At 37.3% G+C, this 22,599-nt stretch overlaps 1 protein-coding gene across 3 annotated transcripts in view; it reads right to left on the minus strand.

The window, feature by feature from the left end:
* Positions 1-22,599, minus strand: part of FERRY3 (FERRY endosomal RAB5 effector complex subunit 3) — a 60,180-nt gene that overhangs the window by 2,466 nt on the left and 35,115 nt on the right. For all 3 annotated transcript variants that reach the window (XM_055095269.2, XM_003820337.6, XM_024931230.4), the window contains 4 exons: positions 15,075-15,149; positions 9,936-10,138; positions 981-1,038; positions 326-393 (listed from right to left, as the gene is read on the minus strand). In XM_055095269.2, the coding sequence (XP_054951244.1) occupies positions 326-393; positions 981-1,038; positions 9,936-10,138; positions 15,075-15,149 (404 nt within the window). The remainder of the gene's footprint in view (positions 1-325; positions 394-980; positions 1,039-9,935; positions 10,139-15,074; positions 15,150-22,599) is intronic.

Consider the following 22,599-nt stretch of genomic DNA (forward strand, 5'->3'; position numbering starts at 1 on the left):
CACAGAATACAGAATCATTATCTGCTAATGTCCTTATTTAAGAACCCTTTATAATCTATATAATACAAATGTGGAGAAAAACAAAGGAATGTGAGTCAAGTTTTGTTCAGGGGTTAAGTAACAAATCCCTTGAGTGGTAGATGCTAATATCTTTGACAATACACTAAGTGCCTTTATCACATCCAAATACTTCTCTCCTTAAAAAACAGAAAGCGATTAGCCTTTTGTGTTGTTTTTGGGATTTTAGGGCAGGATGCCTAGCTGTATCTGTGAGAAATCTAATAAAAGAGATTAAATTGGGGTGAGATCTATTCAGATAACATACCTGTGGTACTAGAAATTGCACTGTCCTAGAAATTCCTCCATCCCATGAAGCCATTTCCATCATGAAACCTAAAATAGAAAAACAGATGTTGCTGCATGACAAGTTCTGGCCTTCAAACCTACCAGTCACTTACTGAAATTAACTGAATTTTCACTGTGGGGCTTCATGTCTTGACTTTTTAGGTAGCCAGTTGCTCGTAGGATAGGCTACACCTAAAGGACAGATAAATGTTTGCAATTCCTAATTCTTCATGCCAGAGAGGTTTAACAGAGTTTTGTCAACATGCTCTTATTTATGATTTCTCAAATCAAATTTAGTCTCCATACAATGAAGCCAAGATAGTTTATTAAAAGTTAATAAATATGTGGCTCTATTTGTTTTCTTTTTAAGAGAATAAAGGTAATAGCAAGCTGGCAGCAGAACAAAATGTAAATAATGTCCAAATAGCCTTGTATTTCAAAGGGGCTGGAGACTTATTTTGTGACTAGAAAAATAAAACTAAAAAAGTCTATTATGAAATATTTGCTTGCTAAACTATCTAACTGAGGCACTAGATTACAGGGGTATCTTTCACATTCTCTCTTCTGGGTTGCTCTACTTTCAATGTTTGGGAGGAAATACAGGTGGTGGTTGTCAGAGATAAGATTATGCTCACCTTTGACACACTTGAACACAAGTTCCGCTCTCCTTAAGCACCAGGGTATAGTCATTTCCTAAAAACAGAAACAAAACATAAGATATGTTTTTGATAGAACTTTGTATAAAAAATAAAGTCAGATCTTTATCTATAATGTTGACTATCCATGTTGTGAACAGATTTAGGCAACTGTTTGCTAATCCCAACTGGATTTCCTCTAGTTTTTAGGCATGCAGCTTCTTCCAGCTGTTAGACTATACTTGTGGAATACAAACTAATTTAGTTAGCCCCCTAAATACAATTAAAAAATATATATATCCTTAATTTTTCTGGATAATTCTAAAGACAAATATAAATGACATAGGAACTCTACCTACTACTCTCAATGTTAGCATGAATAATTCTATTGCACTGTATATTTGCATAAGCAATAAAATGTTTTTACTGTATAATACATTATTACAAATGAGTGGAAATAAACAAATGCCCCATCCCAGCCACCTAACAAAACAAATGCATTCATTTTTCTATGTTACTTTCTAATCTTCAGTCAAATATGGACATAAGTGTCACTGTTAGTCTATAACCAAAACATTGATAATCTTCCACAGTATGATTAGCGTGTATGCCATTTAAAAATCTGTCCCCCTTCACAAACACCAGAATTGTTTTTCCCTAAATCTTCATAATTATAACTATAAAACATGTAGATTATTTCATTATTGTGATTCTCAAACTTTGTGGGTCTCAGGATCTTTTGCACTCTTAAATATTAGCCTGGTGCAACAGTGCACATTTGTAGTCCCAGCTACTTGAGAGGTTGAAGCAGGAGGATTGCTTGAGTCCAAGAGTTCAAGTCCACCTGGGCAACATAGTGAGACCCTTGCTCTAAAAAAAATTTTTTTTAAATCACTGAGGACTCCAATGAGCTTTTCTTTATGTAGATTATATCTCTTGATATTTATTGCATTCAGAATTAAAACTAAGAAAACATTAATTTAAAAATAAACCCATTCATGTTAATATAAATAACATTTTAATGAAAAATAACTATTTTCTAAAACAAAAAAAATTTTAGTAAGTGTAATAATGTTTTAAATTTCTGCAAATCTCATTAAGGCCTAGCCTAACAGAAGATATCTGGATTCTGATATCTGTCTCTGCATTCAATCTGTTATATTATCACACAGCACGTAGCTTCTGAAAAACTCACTGGACACCCGTGCAAGAATAAGAATAAAAAGGCAAATAATGTCTTCCTTACCAACTACTCAGTCTTTCATCTTTTGTAAGTAGGCTTCCATCCCATCACTCAACTGAAAATTCTTTATGTGAGATCATCAATGATTATTAATTACCAAACCTTTTCTCAGTCTTATTCTAATTGCCGTTTACCTATTGTTGTAATTCACACACCTTAGGACCACTCCTTTTCTTCATGACATTTTTCCCCCCTCTGCCCTGGGGCTGATATAGCATCAAATTATTCCAGTTCTTCACCTATCTCTGAAGGTCTTTGTGACCTCAAGGCTAGTTACCACTATGGCTTCCTATCTAGTGTCCTGAATTCTAGTGTTTCCCCTCTAAACCACTAATTTTGGCTATTTTAAGTACATTTCTGATCATATTATACTCCTGTTTTAAGAACTTACAATTGCTTCCTACTGTCTCACACATAATATGTAAGCCTTTCTTTTACTATTTAAGGCTACATACTTTAAAGCCAAAGCTACTTTAAGCTTCTGTGACTTTTACATTTTTAAAAATGAAGGTTTCATTCAAGTATATCTGCTCACATTTGCCTAAACATGGTCTGCAATGCCTGTCACCCACCTCCCTCCATTTTTCCTCAATCTGTTTCTTCTACCTACAATGCCCTTCTCGGTAATTCCATCTATTGAACCTGATCTTCATTTTTCAATGTCCAGCTTAATTGCCATCTCCTCCATACAGTATTTCCTATTTTTCCAGCTACAAATATGTCTCCATTTTCTGAACTCCCAAAGTACTTTACTGTTCTTTTATCTCAATGCTCACATTTTTATCCTGTCGTTTTTGGGGAGGAGGGCAGAGGAATGGGCAGAAGAATGGGATTTATTCTTTCTCTTCTTGATTAAGTTGTGTGCTCTCTGAAGGTAGAAGCCACTTTTTATTCACCCTTATTACCTTTACAATGCCTTCTATAATACTGAGCAATACACATGCTCAAAAACATAGGTTGAGTGAATTAGCTTTTATCCATGGACATTTAAAAAGAATGTGACTTTCTCTGTAGCCAGAAATAGGGTTTAATAGGAAGCTACTTTTAAATTTGTGTCCAAGACGCTTTGTTTTAAGATTGATTAAAGAAAGGTCTAGTTTTTTAGTTGGCTAAAAAGTAAAGAATCCTCTTGGATTAGGTTCTGGAACCTTCTAAAAATTCACTAGAATTTTCTGATATTCCACTTTAAGTTATAACACTTTGGCTTCAAAGTTCACAGAAAGAAGAGTATTTCCTTCTAACTGCAAAGGCTGCTACAAAAGAGCTACAGTGGTCTTATGGAGTACACACATGCATGGAGGGACAAGTGTTTGGTTTTTTTGTCTTACTTCCTCCTAGTGAAAAGATGATGTACAGAGAGAACGAGGTGACTAAGAAATGTCTACAGCTGGCTGGGAGTGGTGGCTCACACCTGTAATCCCAGCATTTTGGGAGGCCGAGGCAGGCGGATCATCTGAGGTCAGAAGTTCGAGACCAGCCTGGCCAACGTGGTGAAACCCCGTCTCTACTAAAAATACAAAAATTAGCTGGGCATGGTGGTGGGCGCCTGTAATCCCAGCTACTTGGGAGGATGAGGCAGGAGAATTGCTTGAACCTGCAAGACGGAGGTTGCAGTGAGCTGAGATCACGCCACTGTACTCCAGCCTGGGTAACAGAGCAGGACTCCGTCTCAAAAAATAAATAAATAAATAAATGTCTACCGCTACGGAGCAATGCTGATGGCTCTAAAAACTACAATAATAATGTCTTATGTTTACATGGAACTTTACAATATAAATAATCTAACAAAAATAACCTTTATAAATTAAAAAAAAAAAGATGCTCAGAGAGGTACAGCGAATTGCTTATGTGACAGCCTGAGGCTTGAATTTTCATTTTCTTAATAGCATCTTTTGATGAGCTAAAGTTTTGACTTTTAAAATATAATTTATTACGTTCTTCTTTTATGGCTTATGCCTTTGTGGCCTAACAAATTTTAACCTGCTTAACCTGATGTCATCAGGATTTTCTTTTATGTTTTCCTCTAGAAGCATTATAATATTAGCTCTTTTGTTTAGGTCTGATCCATTTTAAATTAATTTTTATATATGATATAATGTAAGGGTTACGATTGTCTTTTCTATATGAATACCCAGTTGTTTCAACAACACTGAAAAGATTATCTTTTCTCCCACTGCATTGCCTTGGCATCTTTGCTGGAGATCAAATGACCATATATGTATGGATTTATGTCTGGATGCTTTATTCTGTTTTCTGATCCACAGTCTATTCTTTTGCCAATATCACATTGCATTGATTACTGTAACTTCATAGCAGGTTCTGAAATTAGTTAGTGTAAGTTCTTTAACTTTGTTCTTTTTCAAAATTGTTTTGGCTGTTTCAGGTCCTGTGCATTTCCATATACATTTTAGAATTAGCTTGTCAAAATCTCAAAATTACCTTATAAGAATTCCAATTGAGATTTAAATCTATAGATCAATTTTAGAACTATTATCTTGACAATATTGAGTGTTCCAATCCATGAGTACAGGATATATTTCCATTTATTTAGGTCTTTTAAAATATCTCTCAGCAATGTTTTATAGTTGCCAGATCACTTTTCATAACATCTTTTTACTTGAAGGCATTTCAAGCTTGTCTTCAGTTCTTTAAACACAGTAATCAACTATTGTATGGTCTGTGTTTTGTAATTCCAGTGCTTCAAGTCTTTGTGCATCTGTTTTTATGTTCAGTTGTTTCTGCTGATTCTCATTCATGGCATCTAATTTCATTAAGGACCTACTTATTCACTTACGTTAAACATTTTATTCAAGAACCCATATGTAGGAATAAATACTATTGTATAACTATTTGTATCATCTTAAAATATTACTCTAAAACCAATCATTTTTTGAAATACTATGATAGTAATCAGAATCAAGGAATTAGTACTATTTATACTGTTTTAATGAAGCACTCATTTTTAAATATAAAAAAGCATTTTCTGACAGTAACTTTTCTTATAATCCAGAATTTACTGACATCTATGATTAGCCTTGAATTATTTCAGGCTAAGGTCAAGTCTAAGCACCACTAGTCACAGGAGGACAACTAATGTGAACTGTAAGCATAGAGCTTATTGAAGGGCTAGTTTTGAACACCCACAAATAGAATACATATTATTCCAATGCATTAAAATTAGGAAACTAATGGTAATAATGAAAGATTGTAACGCAAGTTAAAATAGGGATGGGTTAAATGGTATGACCAAAAGTAGGTAGGGGAAGAGTGATGAAGTTCGTTGTCCTACTCGTCCAAAGGTCATCACGTTTTCCTCATGAATACCCTGCTTTCTTGCTTTGTGTATATGTGTGATTAATAGCATGGTCTAGAGCAAGTATTTGTGATACAAATTAAGAACTTCACAGTTTTCAGAATGGTGTGAATTAATGACAAAATTTCATCAATGCTATTTAGAGAATATACCAAAATACCAATTTGTGACAGGACCCTAGCAAATCTTTGAAGTGACGGACATATTTTAAAAATAAATTTAATTCTCAGATGATATAAACTCTCATATTCAGTATACTTTAACTTAATGCCACTTAGCAGCGTATGACTCTAAGAGGAAACTAGACGGCTACCTGTATATGCATGTGCACGCACACAAACACACACACACATACGTCTGAGTTGTTTTCAAATCTTCCATGTGCCTCCATAGAGACTCCACCGTTAGCTTAAGATAGATGCTTGCAAGGTTTTTTAATCCTGTCATTTTGTCTCTGATTAAAACCAGCACCTAAAAAGAATGGCTTTGGGTACTTAGAAAAAGTAAACTGTGAGCTTTAGAATTCAATAAGGTCATGAGAAGAATGACTTATTCAATGTCACCATGAGTTGTGGTCAGCAGTTTCACAAGGAGCTCACTTCTGGAAACAAATCTTAGTATATATGATATAATAGATGGTATAGACAACATAGTGGGCCAGGTAACAGTACAGAAAGTTTTTGATCATAAGTTCTAAATAATGGAAAAGTGACTAAATCTTAGTAACATGCCTGTGAGAATGCACTGTTAGAGAAATCCAATGAAGCTGGAAGGATCAGGTGAAACACTATAGACTTTATAACTGGCCAAAAATTGGGCCCTACTGTCACACTTTAGATGACATGTGCAAAGAAGAGATTCTAAACCTATGAAAATGAAATTGAAATCTCAGTTCTGACTATAACTGAGACAACGCCTTCTATCTAAAGCTCACTGTTACTCAACTTGAATCCTCTCATTAGGGTAAGGCTGAACTGCAGAGTTAGCCAGTGTGTTCTTTTGAAGTCTTCACTGTATGTCTTGGAATTCAGATATAAGAATTATTATCTGAGTTTATGCTCCAATGGGGAATATCCAAGATTATTCTTTACTTCTCAAGTATATGCCTCTGAGGTACTTGAAACACTTGTGTTAATAAGTTTCACAGTCCTTAGCAGAAGATGAGAAATAGTTTGGCTTTATTTCTTATTTTTCGCATTCAATATAACAGCATAGGTACAACCACTTTGAAAAACTATTTGGCATATCTACCAAAGCTAAACATAAATATACCCTGAGACCTAACAATTCTATCCCTAAGTATTTTGACAAGCTAATTCTCAACAGAAATGTCAAAAGATGTCTGTTGGAATGTTCATAGCAATACTACTCATAACAATAAAAATCTGGAAAAACTACCCAAATGTCCATAAATAGTAGAATGTATAAATAACTGTGGTCTAGTCACACAATAATATATAACAATAACAATGAACAATCTATAACCATGCACAATATTATGGATAGATCTCACAAACATAATATTGAACGAAAGAAGCCAGATATAAGATAAACAGCAAAAGCAAGCCCAACTAATCCATAATTTTTGAGATGAAAACAGTGGCTACCCTTGAGGAGGGAGTGTGGTTTAACTGACTAAAAGGGAGGTGGCTGCTGGGTGCTGGTCATGTTCCATTTCATCATCTGCATATTTGTTATATATGGGTGTTCAGTCTATGAAAAGTTGAGCTGCGTACCTATGTGTACCTTTCTATATGTGTGTTATACTCAAAGAAGTTAAAAACAAACAACAAAATCTTCATTAGTAACCAACAGTTACAAAACTAAATAATTTGGTAAGCCCCAAATTATTCAACAAGTTAACAGCAAAAATAAAAGGAAGTTGAGAATTCAGTATTCTTGGCTTGCAGCTCCTCATTCCATAAGACTGACTCCAATAAGACAGTATCTTCAGATCACAAAGATCTATTGAGATAAAACTGATACGTCTTTCTTCTTGCTGATAGGTTATTTTTCCTTTATTCTTTTTAAACTGCAATTAATTTCTACAGCTCTTTCATCTGACATAGGACATGGGCTGTTTCAGTCATCTTCATTTTCTTGCACACACTAAAACATGGTAACTGAGTGTCTAACAATTCTGTTAGAAGAGGAAAATGACACCTGAAAATGCTTCGGGATCCTTGCACCAAAGCTAAAACAATATTACCTCTATATCCTGTGTAGTGTTGTCTGAGTTTATAGAGTAAACTTCTTGACCTGAATGGATGTTTAAATACAACAAATGGGAGAATCATAGCTCAATATACTTTTGTGAATTAAATTGGACACTTTGGAAACAAACTTAATGTTCTGCAGCTGGCCTTCCCAATTTAAAACATGTAACTTTTGTAACATTGTGGGAGAGGGAATGCTAGTAGTATCAGATGTCTGGAAGTAAATCTGAACTTAGTGACTTTTGGAAACACTGTTTTTGAGGCTGTTTCCCACCTACATATAACCATTTTTATAAACTGGCTAACCAGGAGTCCAGCTGCAGGAATGTTTGGATGAATTTCTTGTGGTAGGAATTCATCATAAACTTTGTTACTCCCCAAAGACCCTTTTATAGATAGACTAGTTAGTGATGATGATTTAACAATAGCTAAAAATTCCTGATGGAACTAAAACTTTATAAAGCTACAGTGGGGAAAAAAATGTTTGTCCATCTCTCTTGATACCATATTAGGTATGACTGAGGCTACAGAAGTGAATGGAATGAGAAATTAGTAAGTCTGATGAAGCTTTCATAGGATAGTGCCAGGATTCTCCTAATCAAAACAGCAACGTGCCTGGTAAAACTATACCAGCATAGATTATAAATGGGAAATCATTGAAAATCACCCTGTCTCAGAAGGACAAGAATTATTTTTTTGTGTTTATATAGCAGCAGGCCCCAACCTTTTTGGCACCAGGAACCAGTTTCACGGAAGTCAATTTTTCCACAGACTGGAGTTGGGGGTGAGGGTGGGGATAGCAGGGATGGTTTCAGGATGAAACTGTTCCACCTCAGATCATCAGGCATTAGATTCTCAAAAGGAGCACGCAACCTAGCTCCCTCGCACACACAGTTCACAATAGGGTTCACGCTCCTATGACAGTCTAATGTGGCTGCTGATCTGACAGGAGGCAGAGCTCAGGCAGTAATGCTTGCCCTTTGATGCTCACCTCCTGCTGTGTGGCAGGTTCTTGGCCTGGCAGTTTGGGACACCTGTTATACAGGATATGAAATTTAAAATGAGGCCCCTGTAATATAATGAATCTAAGTAGGGACTTAGTCTAAAAAGTAAAACATAAAATCTTTTACACTGTCCTTTACAATATAGCATTTTTCTTTTGGTAAATAGCTATTTATAATCAATAATCAAACTTCTTTCCTGACAATCACAATCTCCGCTTCCCAGTCAGTGATTTATTTAAGAGATACAGTTTCACCATGTTGCTCAGGCTGGTCTTGAACTCTGGGCTAAAACAATCTTCCTGCCTCAGTCCTGGGAGTAGCTGGGACTACAGGTGCCAATTTTGCTTTTTAAAAAATGCCTCCTCAAAATAAGCAGGCACAGAGTTGTTGACAGGAGCCCTTCATCACCAAGTTAAGCACTGGCTCTCCTATGACTTGTCTGGACCTGTTTGGCTTGAGGCTCATTTGTTTCTCCAGACTATGTAAAGTTGAATTTTAGTCTTTATATTATTTCTACAATGTATGCCTTCTAACCAGTTTCTATGTGGGTGAAGGAAGAAAGAGGAAAACCAGTCATGGAAAGAGACTGTTAAAAATTAAATTATAGTCCATAACGAAATGCAAGAATGATCATGCTACATCTTAATTGCAGAACTGTATTAGCTAAATGGAACCCTTGAGACAAATGTTAAAATAAGGCTGGCTTCTTCCTGTCGTCTAGCATCTCTTTCCAATACCTACTAATGCAAACTCAGAAAATGCAGACTAATTTTCATGGCAGCCTAAGCCAAATATATGTGTATGTAAATCTAATGCTACTTAAGCCAAAAAGAAGAAAGAGGGGTAAGAAGAGGGGGTAGGGGAGAAGGAAGACAGGCAAGAGGAGGTAAAAAAGGAGGAGAAAGAGGTGTAGGGGCACATGCCTTATCCAAAGCTAAGTATTATTTGGATTTTCTAGTTTATTTACTATAGGACAATGCTATAGCTCTCTGAACATAAATGGCTAAGGATTATTCACCAATTTGTATTATATTTCACTCGATTCTACTAACCAGATCGGAGATGCAAAAATCCATTAGTTTAAAAAAATGTAAAGTGGATTATTATATAATATTGGGGGTTAAATCAATATTATGATTATGTAAATCATAAAATTACAGGATTTTTCTATCTGCTTACCTCTGACATATCATGTACCAGCAAGAGAGGAATGCTTATTGTTGTGATGTCATGGGTACAGCAAACTTTGAGTATATTTCGGAGTCCCATAATGGCAGGATCACGAGCAGTGATGTTTCCCGATTTCACATGGTCATCCACACACAGATGGAAAGCAACATGGATTTCTGAGAGATTAGAATGCCGTGTAATATAAAATTCCCCTGTGAACAATAAATACAATCATGATTACCAAATGCCTAAGTCACATTCATCAATGGGCTTTATAAGTAAGTGTAATGGGCAATCAATGTGTTGAACTAGTAGGGGTGTATCCCGAACATTTACCGGATTCAGGAAGCAACTGTGATTACTGCTCTTCAATTCTCAGAGAGAAGGTAATGAAAATAAGAGACAATAACCAATTATGCAATAGGTTCATAAATTGGTATGAAGTGACCACCAAGTAGTAAATAAATCAAATGAGTACTCATCTTTATTTTGAAGTAAATGCCTAAGATGTCAAATTAATTAATTAATTAATTAATTTTGACATGGAGCCTTACTCTGTCACCAAGCTGGAGTGCAGTGGCACAATCTTGGCTCACTGCAACCTCCGATTCCCTGGTTCAAGCAATTCTCCTGCCTCAGCCTCTCGAGTAGCTGGGATTACAGGCATGTGCCATCATGCCCAGCTAATTTTTGTATTTTTAGTAGAGATGGGGTTTCACCATGTTGGCTAGGATGGTCTCCATCTCCTGACCTCATGATCCGCCCACCTTGGCCTCCCAAAGTGCTGGGATTACAGGCATGGGCCACCGTGCCCAGCCTAAAATGTCAAATTTAACATGTAAAAAAGGTTACTTGTTTTTTACATGCCCTAAATCTGCTGTTCCTCATCTCAACTTATGAGACCAATCTGGCCAGTTAGTTGCCCAGGACACAAAGACAGGTGTCCTTAATTCCTTTGCTTTCCCTCAATGCCTATCACCCCATCCACAATCCAATCTACCACCAACTATTTTCAGTTCTATCTCCAGAACAGCCCACATCTGAGTATTCCACTTTCATTGGTGTCACCCCAGTTCATGCTACTGTAATTTCTCACCTAGGTTTTTGTACCATTCTCTTAATCAGTCTCCTTACTCCCTACTTGTCCACCTACAAACCAATTCTTCATGCAGTTATGACTTAAATATATATCATATTATATCTCTCCCCTACTTAAAATCCATACTCTTTATCGTGGTCTAGAACAAGGGTCCCTCATGGACTGGCACCGTCCATCACCTGTTAGGAATGGGGCTGCATAGTGGGAGGTGAGCAGCCAGCAAGCCAGTGAAGCTTCATCTGTATTTACAGCCGCTCCTCACTGCTCACATTACTGCCTGAGCTCCGCCTCCTGTCAGATCAGTGGCAGCATTAGATTCTCACAGGAGCACGAACCCTGTTGTGAACTGCGCATGCGAGGGATCCAGGTTGCGTGCTCCTTATGAGATTCTAATGCCTGATGATCTGTCACTGTCTCCCATCACCCCTAGATGGGATCATCCAGTTGCAGGAAAACAAGCTCAGGGCTCCCACTGATTCTATATTACAGTGACTTCTGTAATTATTTCGTTAAATATTGCAATGTAATAATAATAGAAATAAAGTACACAATAATGCACTTCAATCATCCTCAAACCTCCCCAACCCCCGGTCTGTGGAAAAACTGTCTTCCATGAAACTGGTCCCTGGTGCTGGTGCCAAAAACGTTGGGGACCACTAGTCTAGAAGGCCAAGATGACTTGGACCCTGCGTCTCTCTCCAACATCATCCTGTCTCACTCTTTCCTCACTCCAGTTACATATGCTTTTGTTTAGTTCTTCAAACATGCAGAGCTTGTTCCCAATTCAGGGCTGCTGCCTGGAGGACTCTTCTCCAAGATTCTCACAGGGCTGACTTCTTTTCATCAATCACATCTCAGATCAAAAGTCACCTCCTCAGAAAGGTCTTCCTTGACTATCCTATCTACTAGTGGTCTCCTCCACCCTTTACTCTTTCACCTTATTCGGTTTTATTTTCTTCTTAGCACTGAAATTCTTTTATGTACATATTATGTTAAAGAGACCACTGTGTACATGCCATAATTATAGGGATTTTATTTTGTTAAATGTTCTATCTTTAGCAAGTAGACAGCACCTGGCACGTAGAAGGTACTCGATAAATATTTGTTGAATGAATGAGTATTTAAGGCTGAACGCTGGAGCAGTCTTTCTCAAACATTAAAATCCATGCTTCCTACCATCACTCTTTTTTCTGTGTAGCTCTACAAGCCAAGAAAAATCTCATCAGCTTGTATTTTCTGTAGTTCCTATCAATATAAAGAAATAAAATAGAAAACATAGAAAGGATATGTTCTTACCAATACATACACCTCACTGGAAATTCTGGTAAGTCCTTCTAGGAAAGGTCTGTGTATCTCTACTCTTCCACTCTTAACCTTTGCCCTCACAAATTCTGCTCGCCCTTGCAGCAACATCATTATCTTAGGATCTACTTATAAACATACAGTATACTTAAAATACTTAATATACTTTAGCCCTATGGTTAACATTTCTAGTTGCCGCTGTGCATCAGCTGTATCCACAGATGCCTCTGACAGGTCCCAGGCAAAGGTCTTTCTATTTTTTATTTTAACTTGAACAAGATAAAGGAATTAGATAAACAGAGAAGGAAATTAAAGAAAGGACAGCAACAGATATATCACAATAAACTGGATAAAGTGAAAGTAAAAAAGAAAATTCGTGAGGAATAGTTTAGTTATAATTTTCTAGGAAGGCAACAAAAGACACAGACTGCTTATCAGAAACTCAGTGGACTATATGATAAGACAATATCCTTCTGGCCCAGTGAAGTGTATTACCTTCTAAACTGCTACTGATAATTCAGATGATGGAAGTCATAGCTTGAGATACGGGCCATGATCCAGGAGTGTAGCAGGATGACTTAGTGAACAAGTCAGGTGTTCCTAATCCCCAAATTGGCACTGCTTTCTTTGACCTTAAATGACTTGTTTCTTGGCCTAATTTTACCCATTAATAAAATGGGGGCCATGGGGCTGGCAGTAGTAATCAAATTAACATGATATAGTAGAAAAAGGACTAGATTGGATGTTAAGAAGATGTGATTTCTAGCACATTGGCTGAGTGATCTTGGGCAAATCAATTCAACTTATTGATCCTCTGTTACTTAGTGTATGAGATGGGAAAAATAATGCTGATTGCTTTCCTTACAAGGTTATTATGAGAATTAGATGACATAAACTGTAAATACTTAGATCATTATTAAGTAAACTATGACTGGCTTACAAGTATATAAACGAAACTGTTTTTCTTTGCAATTTAAAAATTAAATTAATTTTTGATTTAGATTTTTTTTATCTACTGTAAACATCCTGGTTGTGTAGGTATACTTTAAATGGAAATTAAGATGCTATTATCTCTAACTGAATACTTTAATATTCCTTTTCTAACTCAGACTTATGATATATCCTCCTGATTTGGTTGTAATACAGAGAGAGTCCTTGTTATGTTCTGTGATACAAACACTACTAAGGGTCAGCAGAGTGAATTCAATCAGAAACAGGATTGAGAGACTGAACTTCCAGTTGTTAAACAACCTATAGGCTTTTTCCAAAAAAGACTAAGGAAGGAAACACATATAGCAACAAAGAGTTATGTTTAAAAAAAAACCAGACATTAGTTCTTCCAGAGTAGTAATAAGATTGGCAAATTTAAAGAAAGCCACAAAATCTGGACGATTTAAATTGTGGATCCATGAAGAGAAATACAATAGATCCTTCACTGAAGGTATTTTTAGATGAAGAGGAGGATGGTTTCCTGTTCCCCACAGTGGAGGAAACAGCATGTGGTGATTCTAACATTATCCACTAAGATGGGATAACTGAAGGTGGGAGGAAATCTCGAGGCTGATGACCACAGGCTAACAGACGGGGCCTGACAAGATGAATACCAGAAATGGGTATAATATTGGTTTAGATTAAATGTAATGTGTTCCGACTGAGTGACAGTGGTTTCGTGTGTAGGTTAATGTGATCTACATGTCAAAGATCTGGGGAAGAAAATGTGAGAAAATTACCTTAAAGGAGAATAAAAAACCATCAAGAGATGGCTATTTCTGAAACTGTAAAATGTACCACTTAGTTAAAAAATTTTATAAAGTGTACAAATAGTCCTTGTTATGCTCTGTGATACAAACACTAAGGGTCATCAGAGTGAATTCAATCAGAAAGAGGATTGAGAGACTGAATTTTCAGTTGTTAAACAACATATTCAAGAATAATAAAGGAAAAAAATGGAAAGCAGAAAAACGTAAGGGGAAATGAAAATAAAATAAATGAGATGATCCATTTTCTTTATATTTAAGTTCAACTGTTTCTATCTCTGTGCACTACTGTTCATATATCACTTGATTTTAGCTATAAGGCTGAGAAGTGTATAGTTTATATTTCAGAGTAAAACTTATTTTTTGGTTTATTTCTCAAGAAACTAAGAAATAGTGTATAAGAGAAAATTTGCAATAGCAAACAATGATAAAACTTATGCAACTTCTTGAGCAATTTTTCTTTTATGGATCTAGAAAAAAGTGAGTACTAGTATAATATTAATAATTTTTTGGCCGGGCATGGTGGCTCACGCTTGTAATCCCAGTACCTTGGGAGGCTGAAGCAGGTGGATCACTTGAGGTCAGGAGTTCAAGACCAGCCTGGCCAACATGGTGAAATACCATCTCTACAAAAAATACAAAAAAAGTAGCCGGGTGTGGTGGCGTGGGCCTGTAGTCCCAGCTACTCAGGAGGCTGAGGCAGGAGAATCGCTTGAACCCGGGTGGCAGAGGTTGCAGTGAACTGAGATCGCACCACTGTGCTCCAGCCTGGGCGACAGAACGAGGCTTCGTCTCAAAACAAACCAACGAAATAATTAACACTGGAAAACGTCCGTGAAAGTGTATTATATAGGTACAAAGTGTTGTTTCAAAGTGATATAATGACATATACTAAAATCATAGATTTAAAACATAAATTCCTATGGTGTGCATTATAAAACATCTTTTGGTATAAGAAAACAGTAATTTAAAATAAAAAGAAATACTTACCAGGTAAAACATTTAAATAGTTCCTCTCAGCATTCTTAGTCTTATCATCATTTCCTCCATTTTGGTTTCCAGAATCTATTCATAAGACAATGCAATATGAAAGAACATAACAACATATGAGAATATGTTACTATGACTGCTCCCAAAAGAATCACAACAACAGCAAAAATTCACTAAGGGCATCTATGTGCCAGGCATTCTGCTATATGCTTTACATGGATGATGTCATTTAATTCTTACAAAACCTCTATAACCACAGCCCTGGGAGGTAAGTCCTACTACTATGTCCATTTTATGTATGAGGAGACAGAGGCTTGGATGGGTTAACTAACTTAACCAAGCATGCACAGATAAGTAGTGGAGCCAGGTCTTTAATTCACATACTCAGATTATAAGTCCTATGGTATTACCCATATTAGACATGCCAGTATCCTATTTTTCATCTGGGAGGTTCAGGGCATCAAGTTAACCACATATAAAATAACTTCATTAGATAGTTGTGGTGTGGCCATCTTTATTTTTAGAATCTGAGTCACTGTTGTTGATATAACTTGTTCAGGGCTACAAATAAACGGCTAGTGGGACCAGGAATCACTGTATATTCACCCCATTCCTAAAATTTATTTCTTACCTGACGCTATATACAATTATAACAGATAGGTGAAACTGTTTCAAATGAAACAGTTTTTTTTTCAGATATTTAACAGTTTTTCTTTTTTGAAGGCACGCTATTTCTTAGAAGAATAAATGTTGGTAAAATAAACATTATGATTGAATATACATTATAAAGACTGAATGCAAATTATTTTACATATATATTTTAATAAAAGAGACATCTGAAGTTTATAAGAATTCCATCAGAACTCACAAATGCAAACTGAATATTAGCCTTCAAAGTAGCTATCTTTAAGAGATTGCATATTTATTCCAATTAAAAACTATTTTGGAATCTATTTTGGAATGGCCTTTAGCATCAGAAAATCACATGAAAACAGACCTTCAAACAAGTAAACAGCAAATATCAAAATATTATAGTTTTAAAAGAGATCTGAATAAAAGTAACAATATTTTTATCCAGTGACTTTGATAAATTGATTTATAACACCGTACTTTGTAAATGCACATATTTTATAAATCAAGAGTCAGAGAGATAGAAGGCTCTGATGCTAGAATCCATATTTAATGAATTATCGTTTCTAATATAGAGCCATGTGATTTGATAGGCTTTGAATAGATGTCTAATCGTAGCATAGATTATAAGGAACAATAAAGAAGGACTCTAATCTTGTTCACATGGAGTATGAACAAATAGAATCTCTGTTAAGTAAACAAGAGAGAACAGTTCATAGTCCATTTCCCTTTCCATGTTTTCATGGCAATACCTTGTTTAGTAATAGTAAGAAGATGGCTAGTTTTATTTTTTTTAAATGTATATAAAATGTGCATAAACATTTTTGGCTTTTTATCATGGACCACAGAAATATGAAGATGTTAATATAACAACCATAGTAAGAAAAATAATGGAATGTCTTAGAATAAACAAGTAATTGCATATCAGGATGTAAACATGCAGAACACACATGTAGGCGTGCACAGAAAAAGATGGAGAAGGTATTTTCACAAAGTTCTTCTATAACAACATGCAGCTTTAAGAAAGTCTTTTATAAACCTACTTGCATCACTGACTCACTGAAACCACAAAGTAGTTGCTTGAACAAGAACAAAATAAAATCATGATATACACGCACTGCCTTAGCCGTATGTGGTTTAAAAACTTCCTGTCATTGACTGCACACTTTCTATCTCTCATAAATATACTTAGAATCCTCCTCCTCCTTCCACACCTGTCATGATCTCAATCTTCATGCTTTTAGTCACTACTAAGAATAATGTTAAAATGTTTCTGATCACATTATTGCTAGTTTGTATGAGAAGAAGGAAGCTATTTTTACGTAATATGGATATGAGTTCTTTTTGCGAGGGTTGATAAAAGTAATAACAATTGGTAGAAGAATAAGAGGGTATACCGAGATTTTCTGAAAGGTTTTGTTAGGATATACTTCTATAGGGATTTTCTAATACTCAGCTGGCTCTGTTATATATAACACATATTGCCACAGCAAAACCTCCCTTTAGTGGGAATATAAACTGGTAGAAATACTATACAGAGTAATTGCCAATACTACGGAAAATTATAAACGTATGTGTCCTTTAACCCAGGAATTTATCTTTAGGAATCTCTTCTGTAGATATGCTTACTGCTCACACACATGCACAATTATTCATATGCAAGGTTATTTACAATTAGTCATTACTACTTATAGTAACAAAAAATAAGGAATAGATCAAATGTCTATTAGGAGGAAACTGATTAATAACAGGATATCCTGCAACGGACTACTATGCAACAGCATAAAAGTATGAGGATGGTCTTTATGGACTGATACGAAATGACCTCCAACATAAATTACTCAGTGAAAAAGGCAGAGTACAGAATAGTGTTATGTAGAAAGCTGCCATTTATGTAAAAAAGGAAAATAAGTACACACATACACTTGCTTACACATACATAAACATCTGTCTGGAAGGTACATGTGAGATAGCACTGGCTACCTCTGAAGAGGGAAACTGGATGGCTGGGAACAGAGTTAGGGACACTTACACTGTATGCTCTTTTGTACAGTTTGAATTGTGAATTTTGAGAGTGTTTTACCTATTTAAAAAATGATTAAAAACATATAAACCATTTTTTAAAAGTTTATTGAATAGATAAAGAAACTGCAGTGAACCCTAGTCAAGTTATGACTAGATAGCCACATTCTAGCTACAGGAGAAAGGAAGGAATTCTGTAATTTCTGGGAGAGAGGAAGATGGGAGATGGGAACAAAGACCCTTCAGAAAGGTCTTCCTTATATCAAGCAAAGATATAATATCTCTCTGCTACTGTACAACAGAAAATATATGCACCTAAAATACTACAATGGTTTCTTTAAACACAGCAGGTGCAAACAAAGAAAAGAAAGAAAAAAGCATTCAAAAGTACCAAACACAGATTTAAAGGTACAAACAGCCCCAATTTTAAAGCTTACCACATTTTATTTCCTGGGCACCAATATCAGGTTTTTATAAGAAATAATTAAATACCTGCCAGGTGCAGTGGCTCATGCCTGTAATCCCAGCACTTTGGGAGGCCAAGGTGGGCAGATCACATGAGGCCAGGAGTTTGAGACCAGTCTGGCCAACATGGCAAAACCCCGTCTCTATTAAAAATACAAAAATTAGCCAGGCATGGTGGTACACATCTGTAATCCCAGCTACTCAGGAGGCTGAGGCACAAGAACTGCTTGAGCCCAAGAGGCAGAGGTTGCAGGGACTGAGATCGTGCCACTGCATTCCAGCCTAGATGACAGAGTGAGACTCTGTCTCAAAAAAAAAAAAAAAGGAGAAATAATAAAATACTGTGTATGCATTCAAGCCAGACAAGAGGATGTTTGTGATTTTACATCTATGATACATGAAATATAAGAAAAACACAACTTAAAAAATATTTGAAATGACTATTACCCTCATATTTAGGTCCTGGGGGGAGGAGCCAAGATGGCGGAACAGGAACAGCTCTGGTCTACAGCTCCCAGCGTGAGCGACGCAGAAGACGGGTGATTTCTGCATTTCCATCTGAGGTACCGGGTTCATCTCACTAGGGAGTGCCAGACAGTGGGCGCAGGTCAGTGGGTGCGCGCACCGTGCGCGAGCCGAAGCAGGGCGAGGCATTGCCTCACTCGGGAAGCGCGAGGGGTCAGGGAGTTCCCTTTCCGAGGCAAAGAAAGGGGTGACGGACGCACCTGGAAAATCGGGTCACTCCCACCCGAATATTGTGTTTTTCAGACCGGCGTAAAAAACGGTGCACCAGGAGATTACATCCCGCACCTGGCTCGGAGGGTCCTACGCCCACGGAGTCTCGCTGGTTGCTAGCACAGCAGTCTCAGATCAAACTGCAAGGCGGCAGCGAGGCTGGGGGAGGGGCGCCCGCCATTGCCCGGGCTTGCTGAGGTAAACAAAGCAGCCGGGAAGCTCGAACTGGGTGGAGCCCACCACAGCTCAAGGAGGCCTGCCTGCCTCTGTAGGCTCCACCTCTGGGGGCAGGGCACAGACAAACAAAAAGACAGCAGTAACCTCTGCAGACTTAAATGTCCCTGTCTGACAGCTTTGAAGAGAGCAGTGGTTCTCCCAGCACGCAGCTGGAGATCTGAGAACGGGCAGACTGCCTCCTCAAGTGGGTCCCTGACCCCGGACCCCCGAGCAGCCTAACTGGGAGGCACCCCCCAGCAGGGGCACACTGACACCTCACACGGCAGGGTATTCCAACAGACCTGCAGCTGAGGGTCCTGTCTGTTAGAAGGAAAACTAACAAACAGAAAGGACATCCACACCAAAAACCCATCTGTACATCACCATCATCAAAGACCAAAAGTAGAAAAAACCACAAAGATGGGGAAAAAACAGAACAGAAAAACTGGAAACTCTAAAAAGCAGAGCACCTCTCCTCCTCCAAAGGAACGCAGTTCCTCACCAGCAACGGAACAAAGCTGGATGGAGAATGACTTTGACGAGCTGAGAGAAGAAGGCTTCAGACGATCAAATTACTCTGAGCTATGGGAGGACATTCAAACCAAAGGCAAAGAAGTGGAAAACTTTGAAAAAAATTTAGAAGAATGTATAACTAGAATAACCAATACAGAGAAGTGCTTAAAGGAGCTGATGGAGCTGAAAATCAAGGCTCGAGATCTACGTGAAGAATGCAGAAGCCTCAGGAGCCGATGCGATCAACTGGAAGAAAGGGTATCAGCAATGGAAGATGAAATGAATGAAATGAAGCGAGAAGGGAAGTTTAGAGAAAAAAGAATAAAAAGAAATGAGCAAAGCCTCCAAGAAATATGGGACTATGTGAAAAGAGCAACTCTACATCTGATTGGTGTACCTGAAAGTGATGGGGAGAATGGAACCAAGTTGAAAAACACTCTGCAGGATATTATCCAGGAGAACTTCCCCAATCTAGCAAGGCAAGCCAACGTTCAGATTCAGGAAATACAGAGAACGCCACAAAGATACTCCTCGAGAAGAGCAACTCCAAGACACATAATTGTCAGATTCACCAAAGTTGAAATGAAGGAAAAAATGTTAAGGGCAGCCAGAGAGAAAGGTCGGGTTACCCTCAAAGGGAAGCCCATCAGACTAACAGCAGATCTCTCGGCAGAAACCCTACAAGCCAGAAGAGAGTGGGGGCCAATATTCAACATTCTTAAGGAAAAGAATCTTCAACCCAGAATTTCATATCCAGCCAAACTAAGCTTCATAAGTGAAGGAGAAATAAAATACTTTACAGACAACCAAATGCTGAGAGATTTTGTCACCAACAGGCCTGCCCTAAAAGAGCTCCTGAAGGAAGCGCTAAACATGGAAAGGAACAACCAGTACCAGCCACTGCAAAATCATGCCAAAATGTAAAGACCATCAAGACTAGGAAGAAACTGCATCAACTAACGAGCAAAATAACCAGCTAACATCATAATGACAGGATCAAATTCACACATAACAATATTAACTTTAAATGGACTAAATTCTCCAATTAAAAGACACAGACTGGCAAATTGGATAAAGAGTCAAGACCCATCAGTGTGCTGTATTCAGGAAACCCATCTCACGTGCAGAGACACACACAGGCTCAAAATAAAAGGATGGAGGAAGATCTACCAAGCAAATGGAAAACAAAAAAAGGCAGGGGTTGCAATCCTAGTCTCTGATAAAATAGACTTTAAACCAACAAAGATCAAAAGAGACAAAGAAGGCTATTACATAATGGTAAAGGGATCAATTCAACAAGAGCTAACTATCCTAAATATATATGCACCCAATACAGGAGCACCCAGATTCATAAAGCAAGTCCTGAGTGACCTACAAAGAGACTTAGACTCCCACACATTAATAATGGGAGACTTTAACACCCCACTGTCAACATTAGACAGATCAACAAGACTGAAAGTCAACAAGGATACCCAGGAATTGAACTCAGCTCTGCACCAAGTGGACCTAATAGACATCTACAGAACTCTCCACCCCAAATCAACAGAATATACATTTTTTTCAGCACCACACCACACCTATTCCAAAATTGACCACATAGTTGGAAGTAAAGCTCTCCTCAGCAAATGTAAAAGAACAGAAATTATAACAAACTATCTCTCAGACCACAGTGCAATCAAACTAGAACTCAGGATTAAGAATCTCACTCAAAGCCGCTCAACTACATAGAAACTGAACAACCTGCTCCTGAATGACTACTGGGTACATAACGAAATGAAGGCAGAAATAAAGATGTTCTTTGAAACCAACAAGAACAAAGACACAACATACCAGAATCTCTGGGACGCATTCAAAGCAGTGTGTAGAGGGAAATTTATAGCACTAAATGCCCACAAGAGAAAGCAGGAAAGATCCAAAATTGACACCCTAACATCACAATTAAAAGAACTAGAAAAGCAAGAGCAAACACATTCAAAAGCTAGCAGAAGGCAAGAAATAACTAAAATCAGAGCAGAACTGAAGGAAATAGAGACACAAAAAACCCTTCCAAAAATCAATGAATCCAGGAGCTGGTTTTTTGAAAGGATCAACAAAATTGATAGACTGCTAGCAAGACTAATAAAGAAAAAAAGAGAGAAGAATCAAATAGACACAATAAAAAATGATAAATGGGATATCACCACCGATCCCACAGAAATACAAACTACCATCAGAGAATACTACAAACACCTCTACGCAAATAAACTAGAAAATCTAGAAGAAATGGATACATTCCTCGACACATACACTCTCCCAAGACTAAACCAGGAAGAAGTTGAATCTCTGAATAGACCAATAACAGGAGCTGAAATTGTGGCAATAATCAATAGCTTACCAACCAAAAAAAGTCCAGGACCAGATGGATTCACAGCCGAATTCTACCAGAGGTACAAGGAGGAACTGGTACCATTCCTTCTGAAACTATTCCAATCAATAGAAAAAGAGGGAATCCTCCCTAACTCATTTTATGAGGCCAGCATCATTCTGATACCAAAGCCGGGCAGAGACACAACCAAAAAAGAGAATTTTAGACCAATATCCTTGATGAACATTGATGCAAAAATCCTCAATAAAATACTGGCAAACCGAATCCAGCAGCACATCAAAAAGCTTATCCACCATGATCAAGTGGGCTTCATCCCTGGGATGCAAGGCTGGTTCAATATACGCAAATCAATAAATGTAATCCAGCATATAAACAGAGCCAAAGACAAAAACCACATGATTATCTCAATAGATGCAGAAAAAGCCTTTGACAAAATTCAACAACCCTTCATGCTAAAAACTCTCAATAAATTAGGTATTGATGGGACGTATTTCAAAATAATAAGAGCTATCTATGACAAACCCACAGCCAATATCATACTGAATGGGCAAAAACTGGAAGCATTCCCTTTGAAAACTG

The sequence above is a fragment of the Pan paniscus genome, chromosome 10 (assembly GCF_029289425.2).
Source record: "Pan paniscus chromosome 10, NHGRI_mPanPan1-v2.0_pri, whole genome shotgun sequence".
NCBI lineage: Eukaryota > Metazoa > Chordata > Mammalia > Primates > Hominidae > Pan > Pan paniscus.